We start from the raw sequence: 23,938 nt of genomic DNA, 5'->3' as shown, positions 1-23,938 counted from the left end.
AGCCTCACATTGGGCTGTGTTTTGTTGTTTAGGGCTTTTTTTTTTGTTACCAGTTTTCAAGGGGTTTTTTGACTCTCAGTTTTTCACCCTATGTTAAAAGAAATATAGAAAAGTCATGCTGCTCATTTGCATGTTGATTGCAAATGTTGTATTCATATTTTATCGATCTATTTCTTATCAATTTTCTATCAGTATTAGAAAAAGTCAAGAATCCTAGAGGTGAAGGTTAATTTTAAGCTATCTTAAATATGCTAAGCATGGGCCTTTTAAAAAAGAGGTAACTGTCAAAATGCTTGAATTAATTTTTTGATTTCTTTTTTTTACCAGACAAGATTTATCTCAGCCTGAAGATGCAATACACAAAACTGCAATTTTGGGGTTTTTTTTGGTTTTTTTTAAGAAAAATTGCAGGAGAGTATTGGGCACATTCTCGAAGAATACTGTTCTAGAACTACATTTTTCATGTTTGCACATGGAAAGTACATTTTAGGATGTAATACAAACAAAAATGGACTTCAGAATGTAATTTTTGTGTGTCCAAAAGATAACACATCACTGTTCCCCTATGGAAGTAGCACATAATACATACCATAATACATGAGGCACTGCTGCAGTGGTTTTTGGGCACACAAATGACCAGGACATTCAATGTCCAGTGGGATTTCTGCTGCCCTTTTTCAAAGTGAGGACCTGACTGTCAGTTTGTGCTCTTCTCCTGCTGAACTCTGAGGGAGATTCAGCCTTGTTTGTCTTCATTCTAAAGGTTTTACAGGATATGGAATGTTTAAGGACAGTGCTAACTTGCAGTAAACATGGTTCTGTGAATTTGGAATCTTCTAAAGTTTGCGTTTAAATAAAAATTGTCAATTTTATTTGGGGGGGAAAAAAAAAAGAACACAGCCTTAAAATCTTGTGGGTTTTTTGTTTGTTTTTGCTCTAGACGGAGTGTGATTGAAGCTGTGTATAACAGACTGAATCCCTACAGGAATGATGATGCTGTAAGTATCTTTTCTCTTCCATTCTCTTTCCACCCCACCCCAATTATTTTAGCTGTTCTGTAAAGATATTGCAAATTTCTGTTAAAGATCCTTCCCCCAAGAAAGAAAAAACACTGTTGTGCTCTTTGGACTGTTCTTTGTAATTGTTTTCTGCTGCCTTGTGCTGATCATCATCTCAAAACTCCAGTAGGGTGGATTCATTTGTTCTCTGGAATTTCATTATTTCAATCCTGCTTGGGTTTCCAAGTGCTGCCAAATGGTGGAAAGAGTCATGAGGACTTTTTCCCCCTTCTTTATAGGAGACATTTTTCCCTAAATATCAAGAAGGAAAATCTAAAGGTTAAAGGAATGTGTTAAGAATATATTAGTTTACCAAATGGACTGTGTAAACACTTTTATTCTGAAGCATAGAGCATCTTACAGCAAGCAAACACTTTGGGTTCTTGTATGTCAGTGCTGAGAGAGACATAAATCCACTGTCAGGATGGGAGGAAGAAAAACCAAGCAGTGAACATGAACATGATTCCAGTGGCAGTTTGATCACCAGAAACAACATTCTGTCACTGAAAATGCAGTATCTCATAGAGCAGTTAAACTGATCCTTTATTAGCAGAAATTACTTACATGCTTGGATGTGACACAAGTGAAATGCAGCCAGACATCAAGATTGTGCGTTGGCTTTACAACTGTGCACTAGTTTTATTTGGCAACCCTTGTTCTATTTTTAGCATAAAAATTCCTGAATAGGGGCTGAAAGAGGATGCTTTACCTTCAAAATATATTCTGTAGTATGTTGCTTTTGTACAAATGTACAATACATAAACTTTTTGTTAATGCTGGCAACTGGGATACAGAAATTTGCATATGGAATAGTTGGCAAGCAGCTCCTGCATTTTTACTCATGCTGCTTTTATTCTTCATTCTTAAAACAACCATTTTGCTCTTTCATATAATTGCTCTCCTTTGCTACTTCTGGTCTTGAAGGAAAAGCTGGAGGTGGTACTTTTGCAAAGGGCAATTTCAGTTTGTGTTTTTTTAACTACACCTCCGTGCCAACTGTTCCTCTCTGGTTTGTAATGGATTCTGTGTGCAAGTTTGAATGAAGGGTGCAGAACTTCAGTGCTAAGAAATTATCATGTGTGGCTTTGCTGGAGACTTAATTAACCTCTTTCCTCTCCAAGGAGTCACTAAGGCAGTGCTTTTGAAGAGGAGTAATATTTCTACCTCCTGCAGCCTCAGTAATGATGGGGAGGTGTAGCAGTGGAAGCACCAGGATGTGCTGTTGTAAAAAACCCATCCTGCCCCTTAATTGCTTAGGGGGAAAGGAGCTGAAACCACCAAAGGTGATGCACAGCAGCACTTTGCTCTGATTCCTGTGCTGCTGATTCAGCTCTTCAGCTGCAGAGCTGTGGCCCCACTTGCTCATGGTTAACCTGGGAGCCCACCTGATGAGGCTGGTAGAGAAAGATGGATACAGAGCAAGGGAAAAGGAAACAGGCCTGACACAAAGGCAAATTGATTAAAAAACACTTGGCAAAATTAAATACTGGTTAAACCAGGAAGTGGTTAAACATTTGTCAGGCTTGTGGTAGTTATACAAAATCTGCTGTTGTCTGTGGGCCTAAATTGAATGAATTTTTTGGGACACTCAGGTATTGGATAGTTTGGAATACCAAGTAGTGCAGCCATGCAATTATTTGCAGCACAACTTGTCTCTACTTTCAATATATTTTTTTTATTATATGCATTTATTTTCTTCCCCTTGCAGTTTTATTACCACCCAAAATTACAATTTCCTCAACTACACTTCTGTAACCTTAAATTAAGTGTTAAAATAGCTCTGAGTTATAACAGGGTGTCAGTTGATATCTGTATCCTTCCATGCAGCAAGGGAGGGCTGAGAACACAAAAAATGATAATGGTGATAACACATGGCATGAGCACATCCTGCTCTTTTCTCACACCTGTGAGCTGAGTGTATCCATTTTGTATTGCTTTGAGCTACTCAGGAAATAGCTAGAAAGGCTCTGGAAATGCTTTTGAGTAACATTCCTAGGATCTTATTTTCAGGATTGATTAAACAGTCATATTTTGAAATTTCTTGATTCTAATGTTTCTTTAATTAAGAATATGTGGGGTTTAAATAGTTTTTCAAAGCTGTTTGTGAAGGAGAGAGCAAACAGACTCCTGAAATGATTGAAGTCTTTACCCTTTTCAGTCTGGATTATCCAGAAACTGCCGCAAGGATGGGCACTCCAGACTTTAAAGGGTTCCTTCTTTTTTCTTTAAGGATTCTGCCTCAACTGATGATATGTGGTAAAACTGCTCATCTAGCTGTGGAGTTCACGTTTCATCCTGCAAATGAAAGTGCAGCCCAACCTCAGTGACCCTTCTTAACATCCATCCTCAACCTTAATTAAAGAGGGGAATATGATGTGTTGGTGAGAGTGACTACAGCAGTACGACATCTAGCCCAGGAACTGATCTTTTTTGTAAAACAGACTTCTGTAAACGTGATTTCAAACCATAAATTCATGTTGTAAATCAGACTCCAGCAATTTATGTTGTATGATTTTGTTTTTGTAAAGTGCAATTGTCTTTGTACAAAATGCTCATATTTAATTATGAACCGCTTTAAATCACTATAAAGGTTAGAAGAAATGTTTTTGGCTTGTGTGATGCAACAATATATATCCCTTTTAAAAAATCATGTTGTGGTTTTGGATTGCAAGGAGCAGCAGCCTAGCCAGCTAGGTGCTCAAGAGGTGCACAAAACTGTTAAAGATAACTTTTTGGTTTATATGAAAGCTGAACTCATGGGCAACCTACCAGAAATTACAGTGTGTGAATTTCACTTGGCAGTGGAAAAATAACTTAGGAGTAGTGCACATTCTTCAACAAACATATATCATTTTCTTGGATGCACTCCTGCTCTCACATTGAGTGGAAGGGATTTGTGATTTTGAGTTCAGTGGGAGTTAAATCATGCCCTATTAACAGTATCCTGTTCATACATGTACCAATCTTGGGATTAGAATGCCTTGGTTCTTTGCACCTCTTTTTTCATTAACCTATAGCTGAACCTACTAATCACTGAGCACGAAGACAACTTTCTACATTAAGTAGGAGTCTGCAGCATTTTTACAATCCTGATTGGCTGGGTCTGCTGCTGTTCCAAGAAAAGTACTCTGAATTCCATTTTATCAATAAAGCTTGATTTAACAAACGAGACATTTACCCATAAATGTGTAATTCCTTCTTTTCCTGCCTTTTAAAATGTCAGTGCCATTGTAAATGATATTTTACTTGTGGAAGAATATTTTTCTTAATTGGTAGCCCATTTTTAAAATGGGAAGGATTTTGATTATTGCCCAAGACATAGCCATATGCTAGAGGATGATGTGGGATTAATCTGTTATCCTATTTTTTACAAATGTGGGTTTTTTCAGGCTTTTTTGGTGTTGGGTTTGTTTTGTGTTTTGTTGGTTTTTTTTTTTTTTTTGCCCCTCCCTACTGAAGATGTGCATTGGTTTGAATTTGCCTACTGTTTGATAAAAATACATTTGTTAAAGCCTGACAATCTTTAACATTTTATGGTGTGTGTTTTTAATTGATCCACTTATTTAGAATGAGAGACTAGTGGTTAAACAGTACTTGTGATTTGAGGTATAGCATGTTGACAATATTTAACTGTTTGTTGTTTAAAATTCTAATTTAAAATTTTATAAGATAATAAACTAATTTGATTTAAGCTTAGCTTTCTCCCATTGAGCATACGAAAATTAAGTTTTCAAGTCAGTCGTGTTTGCAAAACTGCTGTTTTGTGCACCTTGTATTGTCTTTTTGGTTGAGAATATTGTATTTAATATGTAGTTTACTCATTTAGTAGGCAGATTCCTCAAAAGGAAAATCAGTAAAACAAGTAGATTGTAACATTTACTGCAGTTAAACAGAATCAGAACTTGGTGTATAATTACTTTTTGATAGGAAAATGTAGTACAATGCATTTTGCTATATTTGTCTTTCCCTAACTTTGACATATACATATTTGTATATATAGCCTTAAAACTAATGCAGAGTTAGGGAACACTGAACAGTGAAAAAGTAACTTATAGTGTCTTGGAACTAAGTATAGTATATACCAGCAAACTTTTATTTTATCCCTCTTGTCTATGTGGGGTGCTTAAACGTAACTTCATTGTATTCAGTTTGTAATCTGTTCAAGCATGAATGAAGAAAACATAAGCACTATTTGTATTTATAAATTTATAGCAATTTTTGCTTAAAGAACCAGTTCCTTACCTACCTATGAATAAATGCTTAAAATGTCTAATTTTGTTGTAGAGTGCAAAACTATAATGATGTTAAGTTATAGCTTCACAGGCACCTAATTAACGAGCATATTTAATAATACATGGCGTATTAGTGTGAAAAGCTAAACTTAATTTAGGACTAGGCAGATCAAATTCTGTCCTTTTTTTTCATAGAGACTAAAGTTTAGTTTTGGAAACTGCTAAACCTTGAACTGGACTGTGGAACCTTTGAGTTTTAAACTTTAAAAATCAGAAGCAAAACTGTGGTGTGAAAAGCCATACTTCAAACCATAATCACTTAAACTGTCTCAGTGACAAAGGAGATTTCTGAAGCCTCTTCTGACGAGGTCTCCTGAAGGTTAGAAAGAAAATAATTGTGCTGTTGCTACAGGTGATGTGAGTAGGTTTGAGGGTAGTGGCAGAAAGCCTGTTTCAGGCCTTTCTCTCTCCTTCCTACATTCAGCTTTTTGATGAACTCAGAGCACTGAATTGTGATGTATGCATAAACACTGCCATTTTAGATACAGACTTTGATTACAGAATAAACGAGTTAAGTGTATAAAGCATCCTAGAAAAGAGGCAAGATGTACTTTTTTCACTGCTCTGAAAAGAAAAAGGCACTTTTGCACCTTTGTGCATCTCCTTCTTGCACCAGAAACTTTTTTTTTTTTTTAATGCTAAAAACATTAGCACCTCAGGGGCAAGGCAGCAATTTTTATTTTGAAATATTGTGTGCTATTTATTTCCCTCATGGAAAAAGATTCCTGTGTGACAAAAATGAAAATTGTGTGATGTTAACAGATGTATTTTTAAATACATGTTCAAATAGGATGGTCCCGATTTGCTTGTTTTTAAAAGGAAATGACATTTGTAAAGCTACTTTGCTTCGTATGCCATGCAACTTTGTTTTCCTTCTACATTTGACAGCTTCACTGGCTACAGTTTCTGTGAATTTTGTTCTAGTCAGATTAAATGTTTCGCTGATCTTTCTGAGAGAATACCTGTAAACTGCTTTATAGACAACTGTTCCAAATAATTCTCGCTAATTCAGCATTGAAAAATATGTTCAAGACAGAGGCTTCTAAAATGTGCTTTAAACCCATGTTGGATGAGCTAAATGCAGTGACATTAAGTAGGATCCTAGGTTTGCAAGGCTTTGTAAATCCTTTGTATCTGTAGAGTCCCCATGCTGGGGCAGAAACAGAGCCTGAGCCTTTCAGCTGGGCTTGCTCTCAGCTGGCCCAGGAGCAGCAGCACCATGACCTTGAGGCACGGCCATCATTCATTAAACTTTGAGCTGGAGTCAGATTGGAGGGAGGGAATCCATCAGCTGCTGTTAAATGAGCTGCAGCAGTCGTAGGTTGTGTCAGCGAGGTGCCTGCTGAATACTGAGCAGCACATGAGTCATGGTGTGCTTACCTTGAGAGTTCCTGCAGGTGCCAAAACTGATCTCTTCAAATTTACACTGACTTCAGTGTCCATTTCATTGTTTGTTGCAAAGCTGGTGCTGTCACAGTATAGGTTCATGTCTGAGCCATTATGCTCAGCTCAAGATGATTTAACAAAATTAGGGATCAGTTTTCACTTCACTTGATTCCCTGATGAGAATCCCGCCTTAATTTTATACCCCGGATAGGAGACACTTCCTATTGCATTCCATTTTCAGTAGTTTATGGGCTAAGGATGTGGTTTCATGATCTTATGCCAAGACTAAACCATTGCTCCTAGTTTGCCCCTATTGCCTTTTTTTTGTGCCAGTGCTTGTCCTTAAGTGGGTGTGCAGTTAAGGAGAAAGAAAAATAACCTATCCTGTAGAGCTGGGTGAATTGATCCAGCTGTGGGGTGCTGGTGCTAGGGAGAAATGGAGAGTGGGGAGACAGGACTGAGAGCAAAGGAATGGTTGCCCCACCCCTCCTGCTGCAGTTTGGGAAACCACACCCAGATAAATGATGGCCTGTATAGGGAGCATTGAAGCCTTTGCAGATCTTTCCACACTTAAGACAAACATTTTGCTTTGATAAACATTTCTTTAAACTGGAATCATCAAACTTTGGTCTCAATGTCTTGTAAGTTCTGTGATGCCAACTTTTCTCTGTGTTAGCATTCTCTAGAGTTTTGGAGCTGTGTGCTGTGGGAGAGACAGCCCGGCTGCCACAATTAAGTTAATGATATGGTTGTTACAGTTTACCTTAGTTCAATGTGTACATCAGGATTTCATCATGCCAAGATGTTCACCTCCATCTCTACCTGCACCTTCTTGAGCTGCTTTTGTGCATAAATGACTTGGTGTATTTCAATTCCTTGGTATTTAAACCTGGCCATGTCTGAAAGGGGCTAACCTTTAGGAAGGTGATGCCCTTTTCCTCATCCTTTGACAAATACAGTGTTTGAGACAAACCTGATGTACCTTGCATAGGTTCAGAAACAGCAGAACTGTAGAGTTACAGAGCTGTACCTGACAATCATGTACAGAAATGAGTTGTTACTTGGTGCCAAGCTTCACCAGATATGAAGATAATGTCTCCTAGATAATGAGTGTGGCTCCTTATTACAACTACCAGTGTCTGAGGTGATCACACCTGAGCCTTTATAGCCCAGTTCAGGGTGTCAACTCTCCATCTGGCTGGAGGGGTTTCTTGACTCTTAAGTGGGAAAAAGAGGCTCCAGATGTGAATTTCCAGGATGCTGTAGGACAGAAAATGAATGTGATTGCTGCTGTAAGCTGTTTAAAAGGAGCAGAATTTAAAAGTATCACTCTGTGGCTAAATAATTTTGACTGTCCTGTCTGTAATACTGATCAGAGAATCCAGTCTTTTGTGAGCTTTTTCTGTGGAGTGCTTGCACAGTCTGCAGCTTTCTCTAGACCCAGGTGTGCACATCTGAAGCACTCTGTGGCCTTATTTTGCCAATAACATTGCTTTGTAAATGAGGTAGCAGCCACCTGGGCTATGGCACGTGTTCATAGGAGGTCAGAAAGCTGTAGGAAAACTTGAAGGTTCTCTTTAGTGTCATAGACCACTAAATGCATTCAAGTAGAAAAAAAAATAGACACGTTAAAAGTTGAGTTTATATTGTCTCCCGTTGACAATTTGTTTCTAGAAAAATGACAAGTATTTCTACCATTTACTTAATTTGTGAAGAAAATGTCTGGAGCTTTAATCTCCTGATTGTGTCAGAGCTGCTGACCTGTAGTTACTTAGGCTTTGTGCATATTCCTCATTTTCTCTGTGTTTTTGTTTGATGTTCCTTTTGAGTAGCAGTAAAACAGATTTTTCTTTTCCCAATCTCTTGTACACATTCTTCTGAAGTCTTTGCTTCCAGGCTAAGGGAACAGGAGTGATGATGTTGTCTTAGGAAAGTGTTTTGGAAGAGGCTTGCTTTAAATGCAATGACCACAAAACCCTCTAACTTTTGCACCACAAAAGTTGGGAAAGTGGGTTGAACTTCAAAAATGCCTTTTATAGAACCAAGAAAATCTGAAGGTGTCAAAACCTGGATAGAAGTGGGATGGCAGGTTAGATTTCTAGGGTGATTTATGCATAGCCAGATTTTTACACATAGCTTGAACTGATTCCTGCCCAAATGCTTTTTAAAATATCACTAGGCACCTGCTTTCTTTTTTTTCCTTTTTTTTCCAAAATGGGAAGAATAAAACCAGTGGTCCTTACTACTATATAACCAGCTATTTATCTGTAGTGTGGGTGCTGTGTCAGGCAGTACCATTTTCCTTTAGTAGCACAACTTCTGCACTTCTCAGCTTGCTCAGTAACAGTGAAATAAAGCTGAAATTCCTTTTTACTTCCTTGAAGTGTTGGCTCTGAGGAGCTTGGTGGGACTGTGGGGCTTTTACAGGTGGTCAGGACTCCCCATGTGTATTGTGAGGAGCCCTCTGGGATTGAAGGAGCTGCCATTGTTATTTATTTTGAGAAATAGCTTTAAGAAAAATGAGAAAACAGACTGGCAGGTCCTAAACCATTCAATACTTTTATTCTATTGATGGCTGTAGATTAAGGTCCAGAGTTTCATTTCAGCTGTTACTGAATTCCAGCCAGTCTGAGCAGTGCAAATACTGGGTAGTTGATTTCATTTTCAGTGTTGGGATTTTGGACTGGATCACATTATTATTGTTCACACAACAGGGGAAAATTAGAGTCAGATGGACTTGGGAAAATCAGGCAAAAACTTAACTTTACATCCTGCTGACATTGATGGAGCTTTTGCTCACAACAAAATAAAAATTTTGAACATGTTGTTGGAGCCTTAACTGTCCCACTTTTCTTGGAATGAAAAACAAATGTAATCTTTATTCAATTTAGGTTTTGAAAAAGCTTTTCAAAGCCAAAGGAAAGACAGTGGTAATGTTAAAGCAAAATGTTTGATTAATCTGAGATAATTTCTTTAAATGTCTAAGAATGTTTTTGCTTTTAAAAGCTCAGAAGAGCACTGTTTAAGACATTTGATGTTTGGTGCCGTGCTTTTAGCTGCAAATAAATGAAATCCAAAATGACATATCTGAGATGGAAAGACAATGAGATCCTGAAAATGTAGGAATAAATGTCCTGAATTTACATAGAATTATGTCCATGTCCAGTGAAGGACTCCCGAAAGGTTGGAACTAGATGATCTTTAAGGCTCTTCCAACCCAGACCATTCTATGGACCATTCTATGAAAGGATCTTTGAAAATGTTCATAAGGGAACTTTTTATTCTTGCTGAGTGATACCAGACTGAGAAGTCTGCTGCAATTTGGAATTTCCAGCCTCTTACATTGGGAACTGGGCATTGCACACCAGAGTCCCCAGTGTTGGGGTGCTGGTACCCCACATGTGCAGGTTAATGCCCTGCAGCCCCTGGGAGCTGCAGTTGGGGTTTCCCAGCTGTTCTTGCTGATGACCTTGGGCACCCAGAGTTAAATTGTGTTTGTTAACCAGATCTAACTCTGTGGTGCCAGGAATCTGGGTTTTGGAGTAAGTGCTGAATTATGCAAATGTTGTTGGCAAATGGTGCCAGGTATTTCACTGCTTGGAAAACTCAATTACTTGTGAGTTGATAGGAGACAAAAGCCAAGGTTCTCCCAGCCAGGGTGTGCTGGATATCTGAAAAGTGTGAGCTTTGACTTCCAGGACTGGCTATTTTATAAATCTTTATAAGCAGAGATTTTGGGTTCTAGCATCTGTCTTGTTCCTAAGACCACGTACAAATATGCTGAATTAGAGAGTTTTCACCTGTCTTCTCACAGAATTGACTCCACACTGTACCATAAGAGTCTCGTTTGTAGTGACATGCTGTGCCTGTCTTTTTAGAAAATTCATGACCTCTTTATATCTATTTTGTGGAAAGTGTAACTTTTTTCATTGATGACCTGTATAAATGTGTGTTACGAATGGAGAGATTTAAGCTTGAAAAGCATGTTTGCAGATTACACAGCTTCATTATGGAATTTATAAATTTAACAGAGTAATATACAAGAGCATAACTATTTTCCTTAAGTAGAATGTATAACAATATATAATAAATTATTCTCCACGTAGTTCACCCACTATTTACAGTTTTACACAATTCAAACTGTGTGTTTACAGAAAGTTCAATAAATGTATATTTTGTACTATGTACAGATTCCTGGTCCCAAAGAAAATGTGTGAACTTAGTTTCTAACTTAACTTTTGAGATTGTACTTTTTTTCTTTTTGTTTTTTCCTTTTTTTTTTTTTTTTTTTTGTTTTGTTTTTTTGGTTTGGAATCAGTTGAACAAACTGCATTATGCCTGTCGATGGTGGAGGATTGCATTGGAGGAAATGGGAATTGGAAATATTTCTAATCTACAAAAGTGATTCCACTAAATAAAACAGGCAATTACATCGTGTGTGTGTATTTGAGTGCAATGCTACACAAACCATCCTCACATCTCTTTTATTGTCCCTGATTTACAAACTTTCCAGGCCTCCTTCAGTTTTCTGGCTCAAGGGAGTTAGATTAAAATGAAATACTGAGGGCTTATCTTGATCACTATTAGTTACAATTATAAAACTCCCTCCTTTTTGCTGGATTTTCCCTTTCATGTTGAAATTCCAGGATAAAGCTGCATGTGCTTGGCTTCAGCCCCAGCATTCCCCAGAGGCTGCCTGGTCTGGGGCTTTCAAGAGAACTAGGGATGGATTAGGATGCTCAACTTCTGAAATACTACATCACACAGGAGCAAAATACATTTGTATCTTTTGCTCTGAATCACTACTGTAAAATAAAAGCTAGACCTTGGTAATATAATTTCTAAGAATTTAAGGATTATTAATTAAGGCTAAAATAAATAGGGGTTTAACCTTTATGGTTTGAAGCAAAAATGAGTCTGTATGTAACCAGCTCACATTTGCATCTGTGGAAATCTTTATAGACAGAGCTGGAAGAATTCTGACATGGACTAGATAAATTAAACCTGGGGAGGGGGCAGGAGGGGATTCTGCTGTCACCTGAGACCTGGAGCAAACTTTGTGAAAAGAAATAAAAGATTCAACCCCATCCCTTTAAGGATTAAAACTCAGAACCACTGAATTGTCTAGCAAAATAAAAGAGTAATTTCTGTGGATTTAAAAAAAAAGGAATTGCTATGATAAGATTGACTATTAGCCTTGGTTCACATTAATGCAGCAGACATGGGGGACAAAATATATCCCTTTGTTTTCCAGCTCAGAGTGCATAAAAAGACTGTTTTTTTCTATCTAACTGAAAATTTTAATGTATTTTTCCTCAGAGCCAAAGAATAATATACCTCTGACTAGCATTGTTGGTTTGTTTAAATTGGTTTCTTCAATCCTGACATGTAATAGTAAAATTGAATGCCATCCAAGCTGTTCAGATAGAAATATTAGGCCAACTGCAGATGTTCATGGTGGCTGAATTTCATGAGGCTGCATTTATGTGAGCTAATTTAAAAGAGGCAGAACCCTGAAGCCTGGTTAAGTCATTTAACTCATTTCCGTTTTAGCTTTCAGCAATTTTTTAAGAGTATAGGAGATTATTCTAACAATTCTGAAGGAGCAGAGGTGAATTTGGCAAAAAAACAGAAAGAAGATCTTATTTTTACTGAAGGTTTGACTCGATGTCAGAGGTCTTTTCCAACCTTCATGATTTTGGGATAGAAATAACTAAAACAATTATCCCTGCAAATACACAGGAGAGGCTCTGGAACTTGGGTGGGCTTGGTGCTTGGCTCTCATTTGTGAGCTTGCAGAGCTGGAAATTCACCAATATAATGAGAATTCCTATATTGATGAAGTTAATTTGTGCACACTAATTTTAGTGGAAACTTTTCAGTGTTTTTACTGGAAGTGGGAGAGCTTTAAAATTATCTGTAGCCTTTCAAAGGTCCTACTTAGCCACAACTGTGGGAGAGATTTATTCTCTTTTCCCAATTAACAGCTTTTTCTGGGGTGCTGCTCTACTTGAAGAAAATGCTTGCTGCAGGTTTTTAATCCTATTAAACAGGACTGAAAACTTTGTGACCTACAAGTTAGACTTGTGTGGAATTAAAGGTTTGCTGAACAGACATTTGAAACGGAATTTATTTGTACAGTAGAGGAGAGATAAAGAAAATACAATTGGCTCTGTGTTTTCTTGTCTTTACCTCTGCTGCTCAGCAATAGAAGTGTTAGTGACACTGTCCAGTGTCCTGCTGGTTCTCTTTAGTAGGTTTCATCTTGCCGAAGCTGCATCATGACTCTTCCCTCTCTGAGCAGAGCACCAGAGTTTGTTCTGGCTCATGGACACCAAGTGGAGCTTGATGAGAGCACTCACCTTCCTCTGAGATTTGAGTCCTGTCCCCTACTGTAAAAAGGTAACAAAACAATTCATGGTGTATCACAAGCACATGCAATAAAACTTTTTTTTTAAAGCTTTTAAGGAAAAAAAAAACATTTTCTGGTCTCTTTTTAAAACAACCTGTGGAATCTCTGGGCCAAATGTAATAGGATTATTTGGATAAGCTTGTCCTTCAAGTCTTTTGAGCTGTGCTTTTTTTTTTTTTTTTCCCTGCATTTCCTGCTTATCCAAATTACCTTTTCCAAAATGCCAGAAGCCTTTTGAAGTATTCTTTTAGAAGAGTAATTTATTCTTCTGGTGATCATCCATGCCAGGGGTCCAGTAGGAATCTGTTACCTGAAGAATATGAAGTGACACCATAAAATTCAAATAATCTTAACCCTGAGAATGTTTTTAAATTTGTGTTGTAAATATCTGGGAGTGTGCAATTCAGAGTGGTGTTTTGAATCTTTGTATTTGCTGTTGTTGCAAAGTTTTTATGGTTTGGGGGATTTTATTGCTCACCTACAGCTGTCTTAGCTGGAATAGGAAAGAAAGTGAAGTCAACCTCCCCAGGGTTCCAACAGTTACCTCCTAGTAAAGAGCTGGAGACAGGTCATATGTCAAGAATCAGTTTCAGGGAGAAAAAAAAAAAAAAAAAGCAGAAGCCTGATCTAGAAGGCTTTTGGTGATAGTAATATCAATTAAATGTGCAGCATTAATTAATGTAAATATTTAATTGCAGAAATATATTAACTTAATGGTTCTACACTCTTAAAGCTCACAGAAGTTTCAGTATGAAAACTTTATTTTTCTGTAAGGAAATATTGATAAATGCCAGCCTGATGGGCTGAAGCTTTCCCTTTTTCAGATATTAGGCTGAAGGTCTCAGTTTGCCTGCACCCAAAAAGCCCAGCATGGGCATGAGTTCAGTGCCAGAATAAACCTGCCCCAGGCCACAGCCAAGCTTTTATTGTCTAATAGCTAATGTGGAGCTTTCATATTAGCATTTGATAAGGGGCTGTACTCACCTGGTTTCTAGATAGACTGATTTTTATATTCCCTTTACCCTGGGATCAGCTGGGTCTTGTCCTGTGGCTGCCTCTGGCTCTGCCTGCAGTGAAGCACATTCCTTCTGCCACCTCTCCTGTGCACCTCATCCCTTTGATTTTTCTCCTTTGTCCATCTCTTTTTGGCCTGAAGCTGGCAGACTATTCTGTAAAAGTCTGAAAATCCCTTCAGTGTTGGGAACTGTGTTCCCTCTTGCATCTTCTCTGCATTTTCTAGGTTTTCTCATTCTAGGAGCAGTATCATTCTCCATGGCCCCACCTGGCTGCGCCCTCCCTCAGGCAGCTGTGCAGAGTGATAAAGTTCTCCAAGCTGGACCCTGTCACAGGTTTTAAGGCACTGCTAAAAAGCCAAACTCTTCCTGCAGGCAGGTAACTCACCCCTGGAGTGAGCACCTTGTCCCAGCCCCTCTGGCTGTGCTGTGCCCATTCCCAGTGGGTGCATCCCAGGCTGGCAGAGCCCAGCAGCATGTGCAGAGCATCCCTTCCCAGCCCAGGCCAGCAGCTCCTTGCGTGCTCAGGAGTAAATCCCTTCAGATGTTTGTGTGGCACAGAACTCACAATTCATTTCCTCTGCTGCTGTGGGGGATTTTCTGAAAGAAGAAAGAGAAACAACAGAAGACACAGTTGCACAGTCTGTGTTAGCTGACACACACACACAAAAGTAATGGAGCTACTTCTGCCCTTTTTTGATTTTTTTAAAATTTATTTCAGTACTGCTTGACTTCAAAAGTTTTTGCACCATTTCCTGGGAAATGTGCTTAGTCTGGTGAACTGGTGCTGCTGCTGTATCATGTTATCAGTGTTTGAAGAATGTGTGTTTTCAGTGATGTAATTCCTGTGCTCCAATTTACGAGTTCTGTGGAAGTAATGCTGTCCAACCTGATTTCCAATTCATTGAATCATAGAATCCTTTACATTGGAGAAGGTCTCTAAGATCATCAAGTGCAGCTGTTAACCCAGCACTGCCAAGCCACTGCTAACCCCTGTCCCCAAGTGCCACACCCACACATCTTTTAAACGTCCCTGCTGTTGGTGGCTCCACCCCTTCCCTGAGCAGCTGTTCCAGTGCTTCACAACCCTTCCAAGGAGATTTTTTCCTAAAACCCAATCTAAATCTCCCTTGGCACACTTTGAGGCCATTTCCTCTTGTCCTCTCCCCATTCCCTGGAGCAGAGCCCCATCCCCCCTGGCTGTCCCCTCCTGTCAGGGAGTTGTGCAGAGCCACAAGGTCCCTCCTGAGCCTCCTCTTCTCCAGGCTGTGCCCCTTTCCAGCTCCCTCAGCTGCTCCTCAGCAGATTTGTTCTCCAGGCCCTTCCCCAGCTCTGTGGCTCTTCCCTGGACAAACCTCAGCCCCTCAATGTCCTTCTTGTCCTGAGGAGCCCAAAACTGACCCCAAGGATTGGGAGTGCAGCATTGATGGAGAGAGCAGTCTCAATGCATGTCACTGAACCACAAGCTTCACCAGTTCTACTCTAATGAGGATGATGGAAACAATTACCAGAAGCACAACCAAATTCATTTTTCTGTGTCTGTTGGGAGCATCAAGAGTCTAAGGGTTACCACTTCTTTGCTACCCAGATCACCACTCTGTTCTCTCCAGGGAATGACTCAGTGGTTCTCTCCTGTGTCTGACTGTTCTGCTCCCTGGCACCAAACCTCATCACTGTGCTGTCACAGCTTTCACTGCCTGAGCAGAGCAGCTGTAACTGGGCAGGAGTTACAAATCCTGTAAGTGCAAAAAAGGAGTCACTGGCTATTGGACACCATAAAACTCACCCTATTTCACCAGTCCCAATTCTCCTGTATTTGCAGCCAGAGAAAACCTTAAGACAAAGCACAGGGCAGCCCAAGCCTTGAGGCCAGCTGTCTCTTTTGACATATATTTCATTAGGCAGTTGTAGTTCCTGAATTACACACGTTCTTTGTCTATTACATCCTGAACCCAGCACAGCTGGTGATATTTTTCTGAAGGGGAAGAGGAAAACTGGGGTTCATCTATTTTCATCTCATGGAAATCAAATCTTTTTGAAAAGAAAGCACGTTTTCATCTCCTACTCTGAGAAAGAGTGGCTGGGAGAGGTTGTTCCCATTGTTATCCCCTTTTCCTCACCACCATGAGGATCTTGGGCTGGGACCCCTCGTCTGTGTGAGCTCAGAGAAGATGTGGCTGTTCAGTGCTGCCGTGCAGGGAGAGGGTCATTGACTCCATTCAGCTGAAGGCCTTCTGTAATCGATTTTCAGAACAGTCTGGGGTCGTTGCATACGGTGCCCTACGGCATCACAAGGATTTGTATATTGTGTGCTTTGACCTGATTCTTTTTCCCCCTCTCTCCCAGCATCCTGAGGTAGATCTGCCATGCTTTGTTGTCCCTAGCACACGTCTGGAGGGGGTGGGGTGGCGATGATTTGATTTGATTTTTTAATTAATGCCTAGAAATGTACATGCAGCATCAGCTTTTGACTTTCCACCGCCCAACCTTTGGTGTCACTGCCCTGAAGTGCTGCCCTGGTGGGGCCTTTTGCTCATTGTTTGGATCTGTTCTGGAGCACACTCACAAAAAATGTTTAGGGAGCCACAAGCCATGAGTTTCTAAGATGTAAAAAAATATAATTTTTGAGTCATGCTCCTTAGTCTGTTGCAAGACCCAGAGGTACAGCTTTGCTTTGTGTAGATCCTTGGTCTCAGCCCATTAACTGAGCCTCCAGGAGAGCTTTCTTCATCATTTCAGCCAGCTCAGAATATTTTAATTTGGTACCTAGAGGAGTTAAAATGTTTAGATGGATCTGCCCATACAAGTGGCTGCTGCTGTACACTCAGACATAAACAGGAGACACCAACCCAGTACTTCTCACAGCAGAAATTTAGAAACAAAGGAACTGCATTCAATGTTAAGTGTAGGGAAAAATTTGCAGTGAACAGAACCTTAGAAAAGCAAAAGATTATGTTATTTCTCTAGATTAAATGTTAATTAGTTAGATTAATATTTTCACATATTGCATACTTACAGCTAATATTTGATTAAAGTATGAAAGTAGGATAAATACTTCTTTTAATAAAGTTTGGCAAACAAGCTCAGCCCTGTACAAATGTCAAATACAGTCTGTGTTTAAATGAAGTCGCTGCTGTCAAAAACAGAAAAAAAATTCTCAAGACATTACTTGAGCAAATCCATGCCTAGTTCCAGTCTCATTTAGGAGCACAATCTCTAATTGCAAAAGTGCTTTTGAAAACTGCATTAGGAATTTTCTCCACTGGCAAATCAGCTATTTTCTTTGCAGAAGCAAACAATGGAGAAGTGACCTAAATACACACAATTATGCAGGAAATTTAGCTTTGGGGCACAAAATGGAATTGTAGGCCGCGTATGAAAGTTAATTTGAATTTCAGACTGAGTCCCAACTGTTGCAGAAGGAAGAGTCAAAGGAAACTGTATTTGAGGGGTTTTTCCAGCCAGCTGTGAACGCTGAACTTTCCTGCAGTTTCCTCCTGTTTTATAAATGAGACTTGTTAATGCTTGTGGAACAAGCTCTCTCTCACTCCTGAAGTTTTCTCACCCCTTTCCCTCCTGTGCTTAGATAATTGTCTGCCTGTTCTCAGGGAGATGTCCTAGAATAGGATGGCCTGGTTCTCCTGCTTGGTGGGGAATGCTGGATCTGGGATGTTGCCACAAAGTCTGGCTGCTGCAGAGCTGAGCAGTAGAAAAAGCAGCTGATGTGAAGACAAGGTCCAGGCATCTCAGCAGTAGAAAACTGGAGAGAAATCTGAGGGTCAAAATGCTGTTCTTGCCTTCTCTTTCTCTTTGCAGACAGGGTATGGTTTCCAGAACAAAAAGACAGAAACAAGGTAATGAAAACCAAAACAGTCCCATGTAATCAAGGGGAAGAGGCCAGAACTGTCTGTTCATCTCAGCTGATTATAAAGCAGAATGATGAAAAAGTAGCAGAGGAAATGAAACAGAAAATCAAACTAATAGAAAGATTATAGAAAAACAAATAGAATTAATAAAAAGTTAATAGAAAATCAAATGTAATAAATAGAAAATTAATAGACAATCCAAAGCTGGTGGTCTCCTGTTTCTGTACAGGTGAAAGCTGTAGTCTCTGATAAAAAAAAAACCCTTGCATTTTCAGTGTGCTCCAAAAATCAGGGTGTTGCAATATGGTAAACCCACACCTGTGGTCTGCAATGCTTCTTATGGAGCAAATTCCTTCACACAGAGATGTCAAAGCCTTTCCATAGGAACAGTGTCTCCAATTCTGCTCCTGGGCTGGAAAAATCCTCTTCTGGGAGAGCCTGGCAGAGCAAGGCAGTGGGGTGGGACAAGCAGACAGGCTGTTGTCATGTCTGGGATCCAGGTGAACCTGAAAACTCCAAGAATGCTGCAGGGCAGCCTCTCCCCCATTTCTGTGCTCCTCAGCTGAGGAAAACCTCTAAGGGTAATTATGGGTGATTTGGGCAAACCATGGAGAAAGAGGCAAAAACCTGGTGAGGGCTTCATATGGAATAGGATCCTCATCCCACTGAGATCCTGTTTCCTGCAGTGCTGGGGATCAAGTCCACTTTGCAGATAGGCAGTTTTTATTACTTTTCTTATGCTGTTCCTTTCCAATTTAGAATAACTTGTCCATGGGAGAAATATTTACTGCATCAAATGGTAATTCTGAGACTGCTGTTTCAAATACCCAAGAAAAGGAATTCCCAGTGCTCCTGGTTTTAAGTCACACCAGTCTCAGAGTGCACAGATGGTCCTGGGCATGGCCAGGTGTCCTGGGAGCTTTACAGGTTTATAGGGGGGAGGGGAAGGTGGTAAGAAGAAGGAATAAATCTTCATTTGGCCAAGAGAGAAGCCAAATTGGGAAGATTCCCATATTGGGATCTCCACCTTGATGCGGTGCATGTGCTCATGCCTTAATTTCTTTAGGAATAATTACACTTGGCTCCACTTTGTCTTACAGTTCATACAGATGGAGAATATAAAAAAATGGTGATGTAATGTCTCCTTTAAAAATATCTGCCCACTTCCTCCTCCAGCCCATGGGTCAGAGGGAGCTATGGAAAAAAGGACATTCCTCCTGCCTCTGTCTGATTTCAACATTGATAGGGCTCAGACCAATGTTGCTGCAATTAATTTATTTTCTTTTATAACACATGTTTCAGAGCACTTCAAAAGCTGGATTCCCTAATCTCTGGGAGATCAGCATGAGTCAGAGGCATCTGCAGGAAGGTGCCTGAGCTGAATTTTCCAGAGCCAGCAGTGGGCATGCTGCTGTCAGGGGGAGCAGAGCTCTGGCAGGGTAACTCAGAGCAGGGGCTTTAGGAGGAGGCTGTGCTGAGCTCAACAGAGCTGCTGCCTTAGGGACGTTCAGAGAAAGCAACTTCTGCCCTCCCTTGGATCACAGAACCATGGAATTGTCAAATGGTTTGGGTTGGAAGGCACCTTAAAGATCAATTTGTTCTAACCCTGCTGCCAAGGGCAGGGACGCCTTCCAGTATCCCAGGTTGCTCCAAGCCCCACCCAACCCAGCCTGGAACACTTGCAGGGATGGAGCAGCCACAGCTTCTCTGGGCACCCTGTGCCAGGGCCTCAGCACCCTCACAGGGAAGAATTTCTTCCTAAAATCCCATCTAAACCTATTCTCTTTCAGCCTAAGGCCATTGGGATTTTTATTGGGATTTTTCTGGGAGGGAAAGACAGCACACACCTTTGATTCAGGTAGGTGCAAAGAGGTTGTAAGAATCTTGCAAGAAATCTCACATGCAGTGGAATGACCAGGCTGGTTGGAGCCCTGGGCAGCCTGTCTAGTGGAAGATGTTCCTGCCCATGACAGGGGGTTGGAGATGATCTTCAAGGCCCTTTCCAACACAAACCACTTATGATTCTATGTGTGCCACAAAGTCAGGGCTGGGAGGGAACCATTCACCCCTTCATCCCTGGTTCATCCATGCCAAACCAACTCAAAGGACAGAGCTGCAAGCCTGAATCATCTCAGTTCTCACTTTCCTGTGATTATCATTGTCACTGCTGATTTGTTTTCCATCAGAGCCCAGGGGCAGCAGTTGTGGATCAGCCCTGGCTGCCACAGACAAAGGGAGGGGTCCTGCCCCGTGTGGGTGCAAGAGGCAAATTCCAGGAGCTTCAGCCAGACAAAGAGCAGCATCACGGGTGCCACCAGCCTTGTGCTTTCTGTTCCTGCACCTGATCCCAAACACAGCCATCAGCAAAGCCTGGGGCCACACGGTGGGAGGCACCCAGAGATGGAAGCCCTGCTGCCAGAGGGTGGGCACTGCCTGACCTGAGCACCCCCATCAGCACCGAGCATCCTGCCAGCTCAAACACTGCCCTGGAATGGGCCTGGCAGGGCTTGCCCAAGGAATGGCACTCAGGGCTGTAGCTGCCTGCCAGCCCTGCTGCCATGTTGGGAGCAGGAAAACCTTATAAATATGATTGCCTAGCAAAAGATTTTGAGAATATGGAAACCATAAGAGAGATTGAAATGAAAGCCATCTTTGAAATACCAAGCCTTAGTTACTAAATAACTAGAAGACAATAGGATGGCCAGCCAAAAGTAATCCCCTCTTGATAGAACAATGGTCCAAAGGTCAGAAAAGACCCTGCTAGCTTGGCAGAAGGGGTTCAAAGAGTAGTTTTTAAGGTTTAAAGTATAACACATTATGGTAATGTAATGATTCTTATAGGCTGTATGTAAATGCTATAGGATTTGTGTCTTGTATTAGATTGGTTAGTGGTAATTAGAATATTCAACATAGAAGAAGATTTATAGTATTGTGAACAGGAAAATCCCCCTCTTGCTTCACTCTCTTACCTCTTAGAGCTCTTACTACCCCTTCCTGCCCTGCTCCGAGCTGCTGCCGGCAGCTCCCAGCTCAGCCCTTTTCACCCACGCCCGGTGGAATAAACGGCGAACTTCAGGAGGAGAACACACAGAGCGCCTGAGTTTGTCCCGACCGGCTCCTGCACTGCCACGGCCGGGCTGTCCCGTGTCCCCAGCGCTGTCACTCGCCCAGGGCCCCGCAGGAGCTCCTGCCCTTTGTCCCCGTAAATCCCATTCCCTCCCCTCTGTGCAGCGGGACAGCAGCGGGACAAAGGCTGCCAAACCCCATCCTCCCCTTGTGAATGGGAACGGCGGCGGGGATGGGCTGAGCCGAGCACCTGGTGCCGCTAATTACGGGCCGGGAGCGGGGGAGAGGGCTGGAGGCGGGCGAGGGGCAGGTGATTGCTGTGGATGGCAAAGGGAGGGATTTTCCTGCGGCAGGAACAAACGGACCGCTCGGGAGCCTGCCCGTGATGGAATGATTTTTGTTTTGTTCATCCTCTGCCACCTCCCCCTTTTGTTTGCATTCCCAGGGCAATAACTGGAGGTAGGGAACCCCACAGTGGCTCATTCCAGCTGAGATTGTATTTCAAGTAACCTGTGCCTTGGTTTTCACCAGGACCCCTTTGATCTGCAAGCTGGCTGAATGACTGAAGCAGGAATTTGCTTTAGCAGCCACCCAGGTTGGGTTTCTTGGACCTGCAGTATCTGTGTGACCCTAAACTGATGCTGTAAGTGATGGTGGTGATTCTCTGCTCACCAGAGATGTGCAATGTACTGAGCTTACCATGGTCAAAACTCTCTTTTGGCAATTCTTTGTACTTTCTGCCACTGCAGGAATCAAACGAGCTCATACGGGTGAAATATGAAATAAAGAAACATTTTTAACTGGGAGAGTAACACAGTGCTCTTCTCTTGAAAAGGAAAGGAGGGTGGGATTTCTAGGGGTCTCTGCATAAAAAGTGGGGCTTGGAAATGTGTGTGCAGACAAATGTTCATCCAGGTTTAGTCTCTCATTCCCAATAGGTGGGAAGAATCACAGAATCAGGGAATTATTTGGGTTGGAAGGAACCTTATAGATGCACTGGCACAGATTGCCAGAGAAGCTGTGGAAGGTGTCCCTGTCCATGAGTTAGAACATGATGATAGAATCATCCACAGCTTCTCTGTGCAGCCTGTGCCAGGGCCACACCACCCCCACAGGGAAGATTTTTTTCCTAACATCCCATCTACCACTGTCCTCTGTCAGTTTGAAGCCATTCCCCCTCGTCCTACCCCTCCACACCTTTGCAAACAGCCCCTGCCCAGCTCTCCTGGAGCCTCTTTAGGCACTGGAAGGGGCTTTAAAGTCTCCCTGGAACCTTTTCTTCTCCAGCTCTCTCAGCCTGTCTGCAGAGCAGAGGGTCTCCAGCCCCTGGATCACCTTTGTGGCCTCCAGTGGTCCCTGCACTCACTGCTCTCCTGCCCTGGGACTTTTGCTGCAGTCAGTGACCCCTCCTCTTCCCAAATGTTGTTTTCAGTCATACCAATTCAATAATATATGTACTGGAACAGAAGCTATTGTTCCTTGGGCAGCAATCCTGCACCTCCAGAGGACACCATGAAGAGCTGTTAGTTTGCTTCCATGCTACTTCCAGACACTGTGATCCAGGGAAAGGCACCCTGAGGCCAAACACACAAAGCCTCTGCTGGTTTCCCAGTGCTGGAATAGTGTAAGGGCTGGTAAACAAGTCTCCCTGCTTGGATCCTGGGGAAATCTGCTGTGTGCTGCTGGCTGTTCAAGGTGAATTTTTTGACCCTGAAATGAGCATGATAGAACAGGCATTGTGGAGATAAGACTAATGATGGGAGGTAACTCAGCCCTTTAGGAGGGATTATTTATAACTCCTTAAACCAGAGAAAGGCAACCTCTGAAAAAAACCCCTTAATTTTTACCTTGTGTTCTTCTCTTCATGTGCCTTATTTTCCAAATTTTATTATAAACCACCAGAATAACAATACTCAGGGTGCATTTTACCACTGTGTGTGATCTTTATTATTTTTTATCCACCTCTTTATCTATTCTAGTTCTTCCCTCTCCCTCCCCCCTTCCCCTCTCCCCCAGTAATCACCATAACTCGAGGGGAAAGAGTCAGGATTCTGGCAAAACCTGTTTCTGACTGAACAAGTGAAATCCTGCCCCCACTGACACCATGGGCACATTCAATTTGCCCTTGCTGAGGCCAGAGTTTCAACTCTTTTTTTTGTTGATCATTTTGGAGAGGGCATCAGGGAAGAAAAGAGGAAAAGAAGAATTCCATTAACAAGGACCTCTTGTCCCTGAGCAGGTGTAAGAGCATCCACAGGCTGAGGATTTTAACTGAGGAGTTAAATGTGAGAGAGCAGCAAAACACGAGCCACCCGTGGCTGCTTTTTTCATCGTGGCACATCCACCTCCACAATGCTTATTAAAAAAAAAAAAAAGCGATTTCAAAGCCCAAAATAACCCCGCTTTAAACACATTTAATTGCTTTCCACGTTTTAAAAAGTCTGGGAGAGCAGAGGGGCTGGGGGAACTTGGCCCTTTCCCCTCTCTGATGTTATTTAGCTCTTGTCATGCTCTGTTTCTCCTCATGGTCATTTCGAGCCACTGGGGATCCCTGAGGCTGGGGATCCCATGGCACCAGGGTAGGATCCAATTCACCTTCACATGGGTACATTAAATCTGTTTAGCCCCTGCCCTGCCAGGAGAAGCTGATCTCTCTGCACAGCCCATAAAGAGCAGCTTCGTGTGCTCGCTGATACAGAATGGATTGTCACTAAACCTCTCAGGCACTGTTGTCAAGGTCAATAATACTGATCTGTTTTAGCACAACAGGAGGTTAAGGAAGGGGAATTCTGTCAAGATGTGACCTTTAAAAGACCTCATCTTCGGAGGATCAAAATTAAAAAAA

The 23,938-nt window shown here is 41.5% G+C and overlaps 1 protein-coding gene across 3 annotated transcripts in view; it reads left to right on the top strand.

Moving 5' to 3' along the window:
- PPM1A (protein phosphatase, Mg2+/Mn2+ dependent 1A) overlaps positions 1–11,173 on the top strand; it is a 34,990-nt gene extending 23,817 nt beyond the window's left edge. For 2 of the 3 annotated variants that reach the window (XM_079309335.1, XM_079309334.1), the window contains 2 exons: positions 941–998; positions 3,289–11,173. In XM_079309335.1, the coding sequence (XP_079165461.1) occupies positions 941–951 (11 nt within the window). In that variant the 3' untranslated portion in view covers positions 952–998; positions 3,289–11,173. Of the gene's footprint in view, positions 1–940; positions 999–3,216 lie in introns of all 3 variants that reach the window. The other variant, XM_079309333.1, reaches the window with a different exon arrangement.
- Positions 11,174–23,938: the final 12,765 nt, after the last annotated feature.

The sequence above is a fragment of the Erithacus rubecula genome (genome assembly GCF_903797595.1).
Source record: "Erithacus rubecula genome assembly, chromosome: 6".
NCBI lineage: Eukaryota > Metazoa > Chordata > Aves > Passeriformes > Muscicapidae > Erithacus > Erithacus rubecula.
Note: the sequence above shows the minus strand (reverse complement) of the source record. Positions and strands in the feature narration are given on the sequence as shown.